Here is a 17182-nt window from a genome sequence, read left to right as displayed (position 1 = left end):
ATACTGTGTAAAAACTAAAAAAAAAATAATAAAAAGACAGAACAAAGGAAACAACAAAAACCTTAAAGAAAAAGCAGAAATAATTGGCATTTTTGTCTCCTTCCAAATTAAAAGCTATTTTTTTTCTAGCTTTCAAAGGTCATAGGCTAGTCAAAGTGCTCGCCTTATATTTAAGGCAACTTTTATAGCGTGGTTCGCCCATCGGTTTGCGTCGAGAGCCAAAGGTCATAGGCTGATTCATTTTTTTTAAATGAGTATATTTCACACCACAATATTTTAGGGTTGTTGTAATTCTATGGATTATAAGGTATTATAACACAACTATTCATGTACATCCACAGACAAAAATCCTTGATAGGAACAAAGTATAACTGGAAAACTACCATTGTAACTGGAGAGGTGGGTCAGTGGCTAAGAGAACTTTTTGCTCTTTGCAAGTACCCAGGCTCAGTTTCTAGTACCGACGTGGTAGCTCTCATTCATCCATAATTCTAGTTCCAGGGGACCTAGACACTTTTATGACCCCTGAGAACACCAGGTTCTCATACCTGTAGACAAAAAAGGCATACATATAAATGAAATATAAAAAAATTTTTGAAAGAAAGAAAACTACTGTAATCGGTCAATGCATATGAACTTGCTATCTTAGGTCTGATACACCACAAAAATGTATCATTGCTATTGACAGTTTCACATCATGTCTGGTAGCACACTGTTTTGTTTCTGTTTTCTTTCTTTTTATCATTTATCATAACTAATAGACTTTATTTTTAGAAAATTTTTAAGTTTACAGAAAATTGTTCAGAAGGTTCACAGTTCTTATGTATACTATCTTTATTGATAATAATAAAAATTATTATCACACATCAATTATAATTGAACTGATGCCACATAATGTAATAGAAATCCCATCATTTACTTTGTATTTACTCCTTTGCTTTGAAGAGTTCTATAGGGTTTTATTAAATTATGTGTGTACAAACAGAAATATTGAAAAAGTAGTTTGATAACATGACCATTTAGCATAATAACAATAACAGACTCTGACTTAGGGCCCATAACCGACTCAGTCATGAAATTTTGACAGATTATAGTAACATGCATGGAATTCTGACCTGTGGAGCAAGCCTAAAATCAGAAAGTGGTTATTTTCCTTTAACAGTCCTACCACTATTACACCAGTAGGTACCTCTTGCCATGAAAGTGAATATTGCAGCATGTGGTGTCTGATGTTGGGAAAGGCCACTGAGGTCTTTTCTCCCTTAGCTGTCTATGCAGCATTTCCCTGTACCGTGAAAACTAGCCAATGGGAAGGATGTATCCCAACTGTTTTGAGGTTGAGTTCCTGAAGTTTGTGGTGCCTTCAACAAAAGAATCTTACCATAGGGTTTTGATGGGCACCCAATGGCAATGGTAATACTCTATGTTCGTTCAGACACCTCTTAGGTTCCCCCTAACCTACTATGTAGAGCAATTTCTATTTAACAGTCCATGTCTTAAGGGAGAGACACTTACCATCCATGAAAGATAATTTCATTTTAAATTTATTTTAAGTTTTATTTTGCAATTAACTTACTACCTACTGGGTTTCTATAAGGACTTAGAAATCTAAGTATATACGCTTAGTTTTGGTTAACATGTATACTATCAATAACCCTAGACCCTTTCCGTAGCCCTGATCTGTCCTTTGACCCTCAGTATTTTCTCTTTCTTTTTACATGTGTTGTACTATCACTTCACCTTCCTTCTTAATTGGGATTGTGAGATGTTAGACTCCCTAGGGCTATCTCTCCTCCTTGTCCTCCGATTTCCTCTGTGCTTGATTCTGCATTTCTGCCATCTCTATTATTCTTCACTATCTTCAACTTATGAGCAACCGGGCAAAGATTCTGAATCCTCAAACTGTATCATACAAGCTAAAACAATGTGTAAACACACAACTGCAAAGATGGTGCTCCTGTTCATAGACATCTTTAAACCTCCGCAAAAACACATCCAAAATCGGAACAGACCAGGATCAGGTGAGAGTAATGATTAACGGCAGTCTTACTCAAGTACTCTCATGAGGATAACGTGTTCTATTTATCCTCATGTAGTTGTCACCAGCCAGCTATTGCTGTGACTGCTCAGCAGTTGAGGTGTGCATCTTGTAACTCGAAATTGCACTCAGAATGCAATTTGAACTGATTTACATTAAATTTAAATAGACACATCTGCATTGTGCAACACTACTCTTGATCACATCATCATATTTTCCTCTTCTAATTTTGTTATTAGTTCTTTTAATCATGGCAGTATACATAATTGATGAGTTAATGGTGTAATAATTCCTAGGATGCTGATGTAGTCACACTTTATGTAATAGAGAAAGCATAGCAAAAGCATAATTTTGTAAAGCATAATAGATTTTTTTTAAAGGGTTTACTGTTTTTATAGTGTAAGTGCAAGATAGTACAGCTTAAACCTATTTTTAAAATTAAATTGTGCTTTGTTGTTTGGCAAGACCTTCTAGGAAAAAACAAATACAAATCACAAAATATTGTTCTTTAGAAACAGTATTTTGACAAATGTTCTTATAATCGTGGGATGCAGAGTTTGTAATTATAAAAAGGATGAATTATAAGGAATAAAATATTGATGGACTCCTTGTCCTCTACTCCTACTGTTTCTTTTGCTTCTCCTTCAGATCTTCCTCTTGAACCAGCTCCATGGTAAAAGCATGTTGCTACTAATGTCCTTAGTCCACTCAGTTTTGCCCAATTACAAGCTTGACATTCTAAATTTTGATTCTGGACCTAATACTCATTTAAAAATGTAAGATCATTTCTTACTGTATCTTGAAAAATATCCCATTTCCCCAGTCTGGATACTTAGCATCCTAGAAAGCTATTCTATAGTATTCTTTTTTCAGAAAATCTTTGGTCAACCATTTCCAATTGCCTCAATCATATCATTAAGTCTAATTTTTTCTTTTCATACAGTGGCTCATAACAGTCTTGACCACTTCCAGAGTTTCCAGTCCCCGCTTCTGTCTGAAAGACTCATGTGCCACACACATGTGCTGCACACACATATATAAAGGTGAAACATGCGTACACATTAAATAAAAGTAAATAAGCCTTTTCATTACAGTCTCAGGGGAAGCTCTCTTGTAATAAAAGAAAAAGTGACAATAGTTTAAAAGGCTATTTTCATCTTTCAAAAACAATAATGGCATGAAAGCCATCAGTGAGAAAGTGAAAAAGTAAGAGACACAGAACACTTGTGCACATCATTCATCAACATCAACAGATATGCTTTAGAACATGCAAGTAACAGCACGCCAAGGCACACTTTAAATTGCATTTCTTTTAACTCAAGGAGCGTGATAACCAGCTAATTCCATAGAACAGAAAATGACCCCAAACAAAAGACAAAGCACAGTCACAAGTGTCAATCCCTACTATATTCTACCAGGCGACAAGAAATACCAATTTATCAAAGTGTTTGTTTTGAGATCAAGTGAGGTAGACAATGAGTTGTTAGTGGGAATCTTTCCTTCCAAGCCTTTGTGTCATAACAACACACAACAGGAAAAACAGAACTTTCCTTGCATACTTTTGTGGTTGTTGACTCTAGAGTTTAGACGGAGTGCTCTCCACTGAAATGCAAATCCAGCCTTTTTTGCTTGCTTTGAAAAAATCAAGAAATCCATTGTATATGAAACATTTGCATCAAGGAGAATTATGTAGCAAGTATTTCATCAATATTTGTTATTGTTGGAAGGTAGTTATATTAAGAAAGTCTGATTTTATAACAAAGGAGTATTCCCAAATATTAAGTGAAAAAAAAGCATTAAAAAAACTTGTTAATTAACAAAGAAGACATTTAATTGAGGTCCAGGAGTTACATTTATCCTGATAATAAACATATATACATAAGAAAGAAATAATTTCTAATATCATAAGAATGATTTCTGAAAACCATTCTAAGCATCCTGCAGCATCATTTCTAAAAGCTAGGGCTAAAATTAAAAATTAAAAATAGGACATTACAATGCATGATGATATCATATTGCATTGTTATAATTAACTTAAAATAACTGAAAAAATGATAATATTGTGCCCAGTAAGCTTTAGGAACTATGCAAATGTTTATTATATAAGTAAATAATTTGCAAATAGTCAGAGGAAATATTTTTGTCAACAAATAACACTATCAAAAATGTTATTTTAACCAAAGGCTTGAAGACCATAGACAACCCTGAACAATGCAAATTACTCCATCTCTAAATATAGATTATCTTTGTTCATTCAGTATATTATATGGAATGGATTTGGTGGTTTGGCAAATATCCTTAACAGGAAAATAATATTGGTAAAATCAAGTTCTTATTTTTTTAACTACAGAACAAATAAATAGGATATCATAGGTAAAACATTTTATTCAAAGGGTTCACTTGTTAACCTGCAAAACTCAGTAATGGACAATTGTTGTCGAACTACTGACATTAAATATTTCAAGGGTTGTGCTTTGAGGTTGGCCATTATGTGATTTCACAGTAGTTTCATAACTGCTATCCTGTAAAATCTTTGTTACGAATACAGAAAATCTATTCCACTAGATCAGTGTTTCACTTTGATTTTTATCCCTAGATCAAATAAACAGAAAGTATCCTGACTTCACAAGTTAATGCAACTTTAAATTTTTTCATTTTAAACTGAATGACCTTTTTATTATTCTATTTTAACACTGCAATTATATACTTCATGAATGAACACCAGAATTTTTCAAATAAAAATAAAGGAAATAATATATAAGGGGAAAAGGTTTCCCCCATATTCACACACTTTAAGTTATATCCAAAGAAATATTGCTTTTTTAAGAAATGTATTGTATTCCAAATAGGACAGAAGTCTCAGGAAAATGGTACCTCTCTCTACCTTTCCATGTGGTCCCAGAAACAACGCTCAACCAAACTTTTGAATGAGTTGTCAGATATCCTACAAATATGTTGTGCTTTACCCATTGTTTTGTGTAGCTCTGTGGATGATCTACGAGTTCTGTACTTTCAGTTTGAGTGAGTGTGTTTCTGTAAGTGCATAACAAACAAAAATAAAAGACCAGTCGCACATAGCAGAAAGAAAAAAGCAGTAGATAGAGAAGCATCATTGTTTAAAGAGTCGACAACATCCTATATAGCCTACTGCAGTAGTGAGATTCAGAGACAAAACATAAAAGTAATGTCAGCAAACCTGGGTTTTATAATCATCCTTGAAACACCAACTGGGAAAGTTGAGGTGATCAGCAGGAGTTTCCAATTCAGTATATGATTCTGAGCCACCTGGAAAATCGAAATTAGTTATATATAAATGTAAAAGGAGATTTAATTTAGAGAATTGTTCCTGAAGTTGTTGAACTTGATAAGTGCAAGAATACAGAATGAGCCAGCAATGTACAGACTAGAGAATCGCCGACTTGTTAGTCCTTATTCAGGATGTAATGGTCAGAGAACCAATATTTCTCATTTCCTCTACTTCAAAATCTAGGATTCATGAAAATCTGTTTCCATTCTAGTCCTGAGATAGCTGTAGCATATTATAGTCAAATATCTAAAATATTTTTTCCACTTCAGGACAGCCGTTAAGCAAACAGAGGGGCTGGGGGAATGTGTCCAGGTACAAAACAGCACTCCCCAGTCACGTAACTTCTTTCTAATATGTCTGTGCCTTTTAAAGTTTCTGCCACTTCCCAATGGTACCACAGGTTTTGGGGCAAGCTTTAAATAGGTGACCTTTGGAGGCAATCTATATTCAAATTTTAGCAAGTCCAAGTGCGGAAGGAAATTCCGAGGCTCTTCCAGTGCTTAGGATTCTTCAACTCTTTGGAATTCACCCGAGTAAGGCCTATCCACATTTTGGAATTCAGTTGGCTTTATTCAGTCTTCCAATGGTAATGTTAATCTAATACTAAATCGTTATCACAGAAATTTCCAGAATATTACTAGACCAAATTACTAGACACCTTAGGGTACACTCGAACTGAAACACAAATTACTGTCACAGATAGACAAATTAAATGTATTTCCCAGAATCATACTTTTCTGTAGATTGCCCTCCATCCTTTCCACTAGAAATGAATGTGTCTTTTATAAAGATGGTTCTGTAGGTATAGGCTGAAGAACAAAAGATGATAAGCCTCAGTTTGACTAGAATAATCCTGGGTCACACCTATGATCCTACATAATTATCAACATTTCCCTGCTTGCTCACTAAATTACATTATAACCTCTATTTGATAAATGTCTTCTTGGTTAAAAAAATATAATAATCAATTATACTTAAATTTCTTACATCATTTAAGAAGTATAATATATTTTTCATATTTTTTTGAATTAATGGTTCTTCCAGAGTCATTTTATAGTATAATAATTTACCATGATGCAAATGGGAATTATATTTGTAATTGGAATATTATTTTTACTATATATATTTTGTGTATGATGACAGGAACTGAATTCAGGGCCTTGTATGTGCTAGGCAATTATTCCAATACTGTTATACATTCCCAGCCCTGAAATAATTCTATGTCTCAGGCTGGACTTTAACCAGCTCTGCTCTTCTCATATAGTGAGATTATAAATATCTATCTTCCCCTAATCCTGTCTTATAATTTTGGTTTTATTTCATATGCAATGTCTTGTTTACAGGTTTGAGAAAGAATATATTTGAAACATAAACAATTTCAACATATAAGATCATCTACATAATTATAGTGTGTTGCTTTATATTAGAGAAATTTCAATACTATGTCTTTAAGGAAGATAACTAACTTAAATATTTCAGAATTGATTAATGCTGCCTGAGCTGCTTTACAAACCAGTGCACTAATATGATGTCAGATGAGTTGGTTCCCATTCTTCCATTAAGCCTAAGGGGAGGGGGAGCATGACAGTCTGAGAGGTTAGAGCTATTGTGCTTATTGCACAGTATAGAGATAAGATGGAAAGAACTAGGTCACTTAGTTCCGTACAGAATATAAAGAAATCATTGTGCTTATATTGCCCCTCTACTCTAAATGTTATTTTCCATTTCCTCTATGAAATCTGTACTTTCCTGTTGATTAAAGGTTATCACGTGTCATGTGATTTATAAACCTAGCTGTCCTAGAGTTTTCTTGAATCTATTTCCATATGGGTTGATTTTATTAAACAGAAACAATTACTATTTTTAAACAACTTTATCATTGCATATGAAACCAAATATAAATAGCTATTTGATGGGCTTTGTCCACTGTACTTTTAAGAAAGCAGCATGTGCTCAGAACTGCAGGACTGCCTCTTCAAAAGGATTCTGCATAATGCTTCTGAGACTGTAGTTTATCTTGAGTTCATTGGGGGTTCCTTATTGTGAGTCCCTGGTAGTCCTGTGACAATGAAAGTGTTGTTATTCAAATGCACATGAATGCATTCAGTCCACAATAATAGTATTCATAGCAATCTATAAATAGTTGAAGAAACAATTGTGTGAAATGCTTGATATTCATCTGAACCACTTTTTTTGCAATGTCACATTTAAATTCAGATTTCAAAGGTACTCCTAAGATATTCAGATATTTTTGTTAAAATGCAATGATGGGAAAGTTGCAGTCTCATACACACACACACACAAACACACACACACACACACACACACACACACACACACACACTTATTATAAGAGATGCTAAGCATGGGTGATACATTTATAAAATGTATCCATATTTGTCTTTAATGTTCTTTCTATTCTTTTTTTTTCTAGATACACCATCTGTTAAGATTATACCATCCACTCCTTTTCCACAGGAAGGACAGGCATTAACTTTGACTTGTGAATCTAAAGGAAAACCACTGTAAGTGTTTTAGTGAATGGTAAACTTTTCACTCTTTCTTATATGAGTGCTTAATCAGTGTAAACGTAGAACACCTATGTTTTAACCTTTTCTTGTCAAACAATAGAACAAGCTCTTTTGTTTTTAATTTTTTCTCCTTCATAGTTCTCTAAAATTAATGTGTGTATATTTAGAATACAAATACAAAGTACATGACCAAATGACCTGATGATGGGCAAAATGGTGTCTGAAATGCTTAGAAATAAATGCAAGTTTGTTCAAATGGCATACAATAGCCTGTCGGATATCAGGCACCACACCATCTCTCCCTTCCAGTGGTAAAATTTAGAGGAATAATGGATGGATTTTGAAGGTCATGGGATTGTTATTTTAAGAAATATACATCATTTCCTTTAGGTATGATTCAGCAAGTAAATTTCAATGAAGCTCTGGGATTCAGTTATGTAGAAATAAGCTTGAATGTGTAATATCCATGCTTGCACTAAAGACGACTCCAAAGTACAATTATCTTTTAAGTTTACGGAACAACACATAGTCTTGAGAAGTTTAACAAATGGAAAACTTCAGCTCTCTCAGAAGATCCTGACTAATTGTTCCTCAAGGATGCTGATGAATAGCATAATGCAAACAGAAAAAGGAAATAACATTTCTTTATGTTACAGGAAAGAAAATTTAATCTCAGAAATGTGAACCATTTTTTTTTTCTTATTCACAATGGTTTAAGATTGGTGAGGCAAGATTTACTCACACTTCAGTCTTGTCCAAAGTCTAGAGTCTTTCACCTACTATCTGTTAACTCAGCTGCAGAATCTAAATTCCTGCTTCTGTTAGCAAGATTTACTGTATAAATTCAATGGAAATGGTGATTTCCGAATTGGAGTTGAAAGTCTAGTTTTTTCAGAAAGAGGAATAACCCATACTCTGGATAAAGTGACAAATGTCACCCTAGTCAGGCTTGCTTGTCTATTTAAACTTTTTCTAATACTTGTCAAAATCCTACTTAAATCACATTTGCAGCAAGAATTTATGCCTGTATATTTTCATAAATATCCCAACTCATGTAGTATCTTTGAATATTAATTCATAGATCAATAATGGCTTAAAACAGTCATATTTTGCACTTATCCTTATTGGTCCAATGTTATAATGAATATAATATTATCAATTTACAAATAACATGTTTTGATTTATCTTCCTGTACTATAGTCCTATCACGAGTGTTGCTTACTTGTTTTGTTCTATAGGCTCCCAGAACACTAGCAGTACAATTAGTCAAGTCCCTTGATTCCTTCTTTGGTTCAGGATGCTTCTTTAATTCTTCTTCCCAGTCTTCTCCAAATCCACCCACTCCTTCCCATTTTCAAAGTAACGTTTCCAATAGATGAAAGTATTAGCTTCTTTAAAGAGAATTGAACTTGTAGATCTCTGCATTTCATACTGCATCCCCAACAGTGTCAGATGAGACAAACAGCACACAAAACAAGGGAAGACTGAAAAGAAACCATTTGATTGTTCCCAGAAGGAATCCACATGTTCATGAAGAGAATGGTCTTACTAGAGCACAGAGAACAGACGGCAAATTGAGGAGGATTCATCAGAAAGTTCATCACTGGAGAAAGAAGAGAATCACTAATGGGAAGATCAGTCACTTCAGAAGATGAAGCATAAAAAGCAGAAAAGACACAATATAAACATTTTGAGACAATCTCAAAACGAGGAATAAATTTAATGCATAGTAAGGAGAGTGCTCAAATTTTAAGACAGATTTAAAAGACTGGTAGCTTAAATAAGGAGTGTGGGATCACAGGGACCCACTGGGCAGTCTGAAATTGTGTCATTTATTCCGGTAATCACCACCAAAGTTCTACTCCATTACTTCGCAGCTATTGCACCTGATTCCCCACTTCGTTATTCTGGCATCACTGGGAGACAACACTATTGGCATAGCATTCAATTGTTTCCCAAGACAGTTAATTTCTATTACCTTTCCTTTTTACCTAATTCACTTTTAGTGAGTAAGTGGGGATCAGAAATCTATAACAGATAATAAATACATTTTCATCTCATCATAGGTGACCTGAACAACATACTTAAATCATGTCCAAATCTTTGTTGTTCCTTTAAAATGCATGTTTGACCAACATACGATATCTTAAAGAATGAGCAATTCATCATTATTAGGTGCATTGTTTCTGTTAAAATCACACCACTATGTTTAGTATAAACCATGAAAGCATGGTGTAGCTCAAATTGTAGAGAGACTCATGTTTGTATCCTGCCCTCCAGAATGCTAATGTTGTTTTCCTTCTTCTAAATGTGAGGGCCCCAGTGACTGTTTATGAACAATCATGCCTTATTTGCCTGCTTTGGACAGGAGCCTTTTGCCATTTTCCTGTAGAACAGCTGCATAACTTGGGCCAGTACCAAATTGTTCCACTTGACATTACTATAGAGGCATTCTATTCTTTCCTTAAAAGAGAGATTACTGTACATGTTTATTGTTTTAATTTTTGTCTAAAGTGAGGACCAAGCTAATGCCAGCCAGTTTTCTTTCAGGTCCCCAGAGTTTCTGCAGCCTTCTTCTGTCTTTGGCTGAATTCCCAGACAGCTTTTAGGCAACACATTCTCCATTTATAAAAGTGGAAGAAGAAAATACCTTTTATATTACATTAAAGTCACGACCTTAGAAGATGCAGGGTTGCCCCTACATGCTGTGACAAGTGAATCAGCATTCATTTTAACCCAGTGTTTAGTACATTCTGAATTTACTTTAAAAAAAAAGCAATGATACATTTTCTAGTGGAATAAATGTGCATTTGGCATTCTATAAGAAGAAAATAATTCCAGGATCTGATGAATTTTCCTGTATATACAGCACAATGCTTGTATTGTAGTTACTATTTTACCTTCCAGTAATTATAATCTTTCTTTTGTTCTTGGCAGAAATATAGCATGCATAATTGCACAGAGATGAACATTCTATTCTGTTTAAGAAGAAAGACTTTAATCTTTAGAAAGACAGATCACATGCCACCAAGCAACTAGTGAGGTGTTGGAAAGGAACAATTATATACAGATGTTTGAGATGATCAAAAATTAAGGAAGAAATATGATGTGTACATACAAATGCATATCCTCATGGACAGAATAGAATTGTTTCTTCAAAAGTTAAGGCAAAACAGCTTCATACCAATCAGTTTCTTCAGCCTAACATAACATGCAGGCTCCTCTTACAAAGCACAAATTACAGGTCATTTGCCAATTGTTACACAATCCAATTAGTGAAACTAAATTTCAAAACAAACCAGGAGTTAATGAAGGCAAGTTATCATCCAGAGTGAATTATCGTTCATGAAAATAGGGAAGATATGATATTAATATAATAGTATGAGTCTATTACTCTAGCAATTTCAAATCATTCCATCTAATGCATGAGATCTTATTAGCCAACATTTATATTTCTCCTGCTAATACTTCTAACTAACCACAATACCAGTATTAGTGTTCAAGTCAGATGTCTGTGGTACAGTGCTCTGGGGCATAGTCTTTGTGGTGGCATAGAAGTAGAGCTGAGGATTGGACCTGAATTTTATTATCTATTTATTGCCACGGCATTAGTTGTCTTGAGTCAGATTCTTAGTCACTTGGATTAGTTTGTTTTTGTAAGTTAATAAATGTTGATTTTAGAAAAATTTTAGATTCACAGATAAATTGAGCAGAAAATATAGAAAATTGTTATAAGCCACTGCTCTGCGACAGGACATGAGAGATGCAACATTATCCATGGTTCACATCATTGTTTAATTAAGTCATGTTGGCCAAACAATGTGGTAATATAGTCTGTCATTCTACACAAGGTTCCTTCTTACTTCAGTATTTTTTAATCTCCAAAATTATATAATGTGTAACTAATGAACAAATTATGTAAGGATTAGAGATAATATATATGTAAAGACTCCCAACAAGTAATGTCTTAATAAATGACCATGAGGACCATAAAGTGTCATTTGGTAAAGGGATTAAGTACAAAGTATCACACCAAGATTTTTACTCAAAAGTCTTAAACATATTTAGTATTGAATTGTTAATGAGCTGCCATAGTAAGTCCAGAAAATGAGTTATGATCATAGATTCTTCCAAGTATCTCAAATGCAAGATTTTGACCAGAATAAACACACTCTAGGGCAATGGTTCATGAATTTTAAAAAGCATCCAGGAGACAAATCAATATAGAAACAAATGAATTGATACTAAAGTCACATAAAAACTGTTAGGGTACCCATGATTATTAGGGTTTAAATAATAATAATAATAATAATAATAATAATATTCATATACAGAGAATGCAGAGGCAAGAGGCTCTTTTAAGGTAAAACGTAACATAATGAGAAATTGGTGACTGGCAAATTGAAATCTATGGAAATGGCTCCTTCACAAATACCTGAGCAGTTATGTAGAAAATATTTTAGAAAACTTGAAAGAACTATGAAGAGAAAAGAACTAATCCTGGTTCCACACGTGTGAAAGAGGCTGCTTTTCCAGGCACTGTTACCAGGGTGGAATGAACAGTTGTCAGTTAACAAGTTTGCAAAGCAAACAAATGAAAAAATAAATTCAAATGGTTTTATACAACCCAAACTTTCATGATGGCATGTCCAGTAGGGCCAACATTTGTTAAAAATCCAAGGTCTGTGAAATATAAATGGTTGTTTTATTAGTACTTTCCAAGTTTTCTAACTTGATTTTTAATTCATTAATTTAAAAATATTTGTGTTATATGTATTGTGTGGATATGTGAACATGACTACTGGTGCCTATGGCATCCAGAGGCTTTGGATCTCCTTGGAACTGGAGTTACAGGTAGCTGTGAGCTGCTGGATGTAGATGCTGGGAATTGGACCCAGTTCTCTGCAGCAGCATTACATGCTCTTAACTGCTAAGGCATCTCTCCAGCAGCTTTCTTATGCTAAGTTGACACAGTTAAATCATGCAACTACCTTGTGGTAAGGGTTTATGAACTCTATAGTTCCTATTTTGTAGGTTAAAAGTGTTTGTCTTGTAGAGGTTATATGACAAGCTCTAGCTAATGGTAGAACTGTGATTGCAATCTGTAGTAACGACACTGAGGGCTGTATTGTCTTGTTCACTCTGTGTTCTCAGTTCTCTTGCAGAAAATTCTTCTAAAACTTTAGTAACTTGACAAGAGGTAGAGAGCATTGAAAAACTATCAGCCCAAGTATTCAAGTAGTTATAAAACAGTAATGTAAACTCAATCCTGTCAGATATCTGATATCTAAGATATATAAATATAGATAGATGATAGATAGTTATGTATAGATATATCGATATAGAGATTATAGATGTATAGATATATAGATATATATGGAGTGTGTATATAGATCTAACTGCTATTACCAATACAATATAAAACAATGGAATGCCAGAGAGCCTAGAGAAAATAAGCAGGAAGTTTAGAAAAAGCATTAATCATCAGCCTATATTTTTTATTAAATATTTTTGTATGTCTCTGAAGTAAATGGAAGATACAATATAAAGTAGGTGTATCTATCATATAGAAATTCCTGTAGAAAAAATTTTGATTAATGAAAGTTACATGATGCTTAGATATTTACCTGTGATTTGGAATCTAGAGTATTATGAAATTATCATAATTAATTAACTCAAATTTAAAAGCTAGTACAGCCATTCTATTCCTAAGGTGCTTTCAAAGGTATAATACTAGGAAATTAGTTCCAAATTTCCATAATAAAGATATAGCCACATTCTGTCCTTCCTTTGCTGAAGCCCATATGGTCCTTTGCTCCCATCTCATGGCTTTAAAATTTAATCACACATTCACTCTCTGGAAGCACACAAGTGGTTATCTTGGAAATGAAACTGAATATTTTGGTTTTGTTTGTGAAACATGAAGCTGACTCTCAGTAATCTCCACGGCTGTTATTTAGGGTGGGCATCTGTGGTGTGCTGGGCACTCAATCATTTTCAATTAAATGTTCCAGTGTCTTGTGAAAGTCCCATCAGAGTCTGCAGAACCGTGGCTATATATCCACAGAGAATATGCACTTCTTGAACACTTTCCAGAAAGGCAGTTTTCTTGCAAGAAAGCCAATTATTTTGAGAGATTATGTAAATGCTTAGCTGGAAATCCAGTGCAGAGTGTCTCAATATTTAAGACACTGGAAAAAGCACCTTCATATTCATGGGTGAGACTTTCAGGAAATGTACCTTTTGGCTCATATATTTAAAAGAGCATGTGTGAATATGTAGTTTACACAATTTTTAATTTTTAACCTTAACACTATAGAAATTTCATGTGCAATTATGTAGTAACAAAATCATCCATATGATAATTTTAGGAAGATTTCCGAAACAAAAACCACTCAATCCTACTTTTTTAGTACATTAAAGAAAACAGGAATCATTACAATTATTCACTAGAGGATGTGCTCATTTGTTCTTTAAACTTTTCTACTTGAGAATTGTTTTATCTCTCAGCCTTTTTTTCCTAGAACATACATTTAGAGCCAATATCCTTTTAGTGCTCACCAGTAAAATTTACAAAGGAGTTTATGATTCACTATCTGTTAAATATTTTGGCTACCACATCTCCATAAATATATAGAAGTACAAAATATGTAAGCATAATTAATTCAAAGTCTCTATAGACGTTATGTAGCCAGAAGTTTTCCTGTGTCCCACAGCTGCTTAGTCCCAAATAAACACTTAAAGGCTTATATTAATTACAAACTCTTTGGTCTCTGGCTCAGGCTTATTGCTAGCTAGCTATTACATCTTAAGTTAACCAATTTCTATTAAGGTACATTTTGCCACATGGCCGTGGCTTTACTGGTCTGATGGCAACTTGTTCCTTGGGCAGCTGGATGGCATCTGCCCCTGACTCTACCCTTCTTCTCCTTGTCCCTCTGCTTGGGTTTCCCACTTGGCTCTTATCTATCCTTACCATAGGCCTCAGCAGCTTTATTTAATAAACAATCAGAACAACATATATTCACAGCATACAGAAAGACCATCCCACAGCGAGGTTAGGTATTTTAGTCAATGTTGGAAAATAATTTTGTATCCTAGAAAAGAAAATATATTTAATGAAATTATGTAAAACAAAATTTCTGGCATGAATCTTGGTTTTAACATGTATATACCACACACAACCTTAATTTAAAAAGACAGGCATTTTGATGTTTAAACTCAAGAAACCAATTAAACAACCAATAATGTTCCAAGTGTCAGAAATATGAACATTTACAAATGGTCCCAAAATAATAGGCAGAATCACTCTGTGATTGATGAGGGCTTAGACATGCAACTCTTTCAAATTTGGAGTACCAGAGATATCTGAGATGCTTGTAAGACAAAAGAAAGAAAAGAGGAAGACACAATTTTTTTTTTAAAGGCAGGACAGTAGAGCACCAATGATCTTGACTTGTGGTCAGCAGAATACATCACCACTGCAAAGTGCAAGCAAGACCTGAACAGTGGCATGATCTCACAGGAGGCAGAGGGAAAGAATATGATTTGGTTTTCAGTGAAGGGAAAGAGGTTCATAATGATGCAGGGACACTGCCATATGTTAGAAATGCTTTCCAAATTGCCTTTTGAGGCTCTTGATTCCATGATCAAATCACTTTACTTGATTCTTTATAAAACCAAAACTAGAAAATAATAGAAAAGGAAAGACCTTGTAAATATGGTAAGGTGAGGAGGATATGTATTGAAACTGTAAGGGCGTAGGTAGAAGTACTTTTTCTTGAAGACATGTTACAGTATTTTTAAATGTAAAACATAACTTAAATAATTTGATGACGGAGGCATTCAACGTGATATCTACAACCAATCACAGTGTTTGGCCACTCTGGAAATGAACATGTTAGATTTTAGTCATTTTAATGCATCATAAAAAAAGGTTCCAACTCTTCAGGTCTTGCAAGAAAAAAAAAAAGAGTGCCACTAAGGATATTCTGTTTAATAATGCAGAAAAAGTATAATCCTTTGAGAAGAATTTCATTGAAATGATTAAAATATACTTTCAAAGTTTAAGTTTCAGCATGAGTTATCTTCAGCCTTATAAAAAGCATTTAATTCTCAGCTACAGTACAAATGAGTTATACCTCATTATTACTTCAAGACCATCTGTTTTAAAATTAGACAAGAAGCAAGCCATGAAGGAAAATAAGTTTGATAATGGGCAGTGATTAGCATGAAGGTAGAAAGACAAATTTAATTAGTTCTATTTTGCAGTAGAAGAAACAATGAACCCAACTCTTTTAGGGAAACAACCCTATCACTTCACCCTGTTAACTGAATGGCTTTTAAACTAAGGGTCAATTCTGATGCTTGAAGTAACTTCTCTTGTATCAGCATGTCCTTACATTCTACACAGCTTGAGAAACTGGTACAGTCTGAGAAATTCAAATTTATAAATTCTGATTCATAAAATAAAATTTGGAAATAGTCCCAGAGGAAAAATTCAGGTTGCAATGATTTTTTTAATAAGCTGAGAAAACTCCTTATTTAAAAATATCTTTGTTAAACCCATCATAGAGGTTTTATGCTTAATGTAAACACATAGATAATTACATTGTTGTATGAAAGGATAAATAACTACTCATAGTTTGTTGAACTTTTAATTAGAAATTAACATTCTATGCTTATCAAAGAAAAGAAATGCTAAATATAAATTAGGCCTGAGTAATTGTTTTTCCTTCATCAGAAATTTTCAAGAGATTAGTTTAGGCATTTTTTCCCAAATTGAATGTTTTTAACTACAGCACAAAATTCTGTTTCTCCTTCAGGAACATAGACTCTTATCTTTTCTAGGGATAATCTTCTGTTTGTTGTGGCATCAATTGGTCAGAATTATAGAGTGTGAAATATGATTGCTTTATATCTCAGTACTTTAAAATAACCGTCGGTAAATACCACTTTGTCAGCGAAAAGTGGTCCAGGATTTCTGTCATCTAAAATAATGTCATCATGATCAAGCCTTCTAAAGGGTACTTGCCTCTTGTATATAGGTTATTTCCCATTTCACCATAAGCCATTGAACTGGGAGGCAAGAAGAAGTATCTTAGAAAATAAGACTCATGTAGCATATGATGAGATTGCTCAGAAAAGAAATCTGTATCTTATTTACTACTTAAGTTTTTAATATAATAATGATTAAGTCTAATGTTGATTTTTTTAGCCCAACTGAATTTGAGCATTAATGTAATGGGAGTCCTTTTACTTGTTGCTATAATATTCAGTATGTTTTGAGGGCTATTTCTATATGAG

At 33.8% G+C, this 17182-nt stretch overlaps 1 protein-coding gene across 2 annotated transcripts in view; it reads left to right on the top strand.

Moving 5' to 3' along the window:
• The window catches only part of Cadm2 (cell adhesion molecule 2), a 974322-nt gene that overhangs the window by 856386 nt on the left and 100754 nt on the right, over window positions 1-17182 (top strand). For both annotated transcript variants that reach the window (XM_052740982.1, XM_052740983.1), the window contains one exon: window positions 7780-7870. In XM_052740982.1, the coding sequence (XP_052596942.1) occupies window positions 7780-7870 (91 nt within the window). The remainder of the gene's footprint in view (window positions 1-7779; window positions 7871-17182) is intronic.

This window comes from Peromyscus californicus, unplaced genomic scaffold (genome assembly GCF_007827085.1).
Source record: "Peromyscus californicus insignis strain IS unplaced genomic scaffold, ASM782708v3 Scaffold_16__1_contigs__length_79575227, whole genome shotgun sequence".
Taxonomy (NCBI): Eukaryota; Metazoa; Chordata; class Mammalia; order Rodentia; family Cricetidae; genus Peromyscus; species Peromyscus californicus.
The sequence above is the reverse complement of the archived record's forward strand: the minus strand, read 5'-3'. Positions and strand labels throughout refer to the sequence as shown.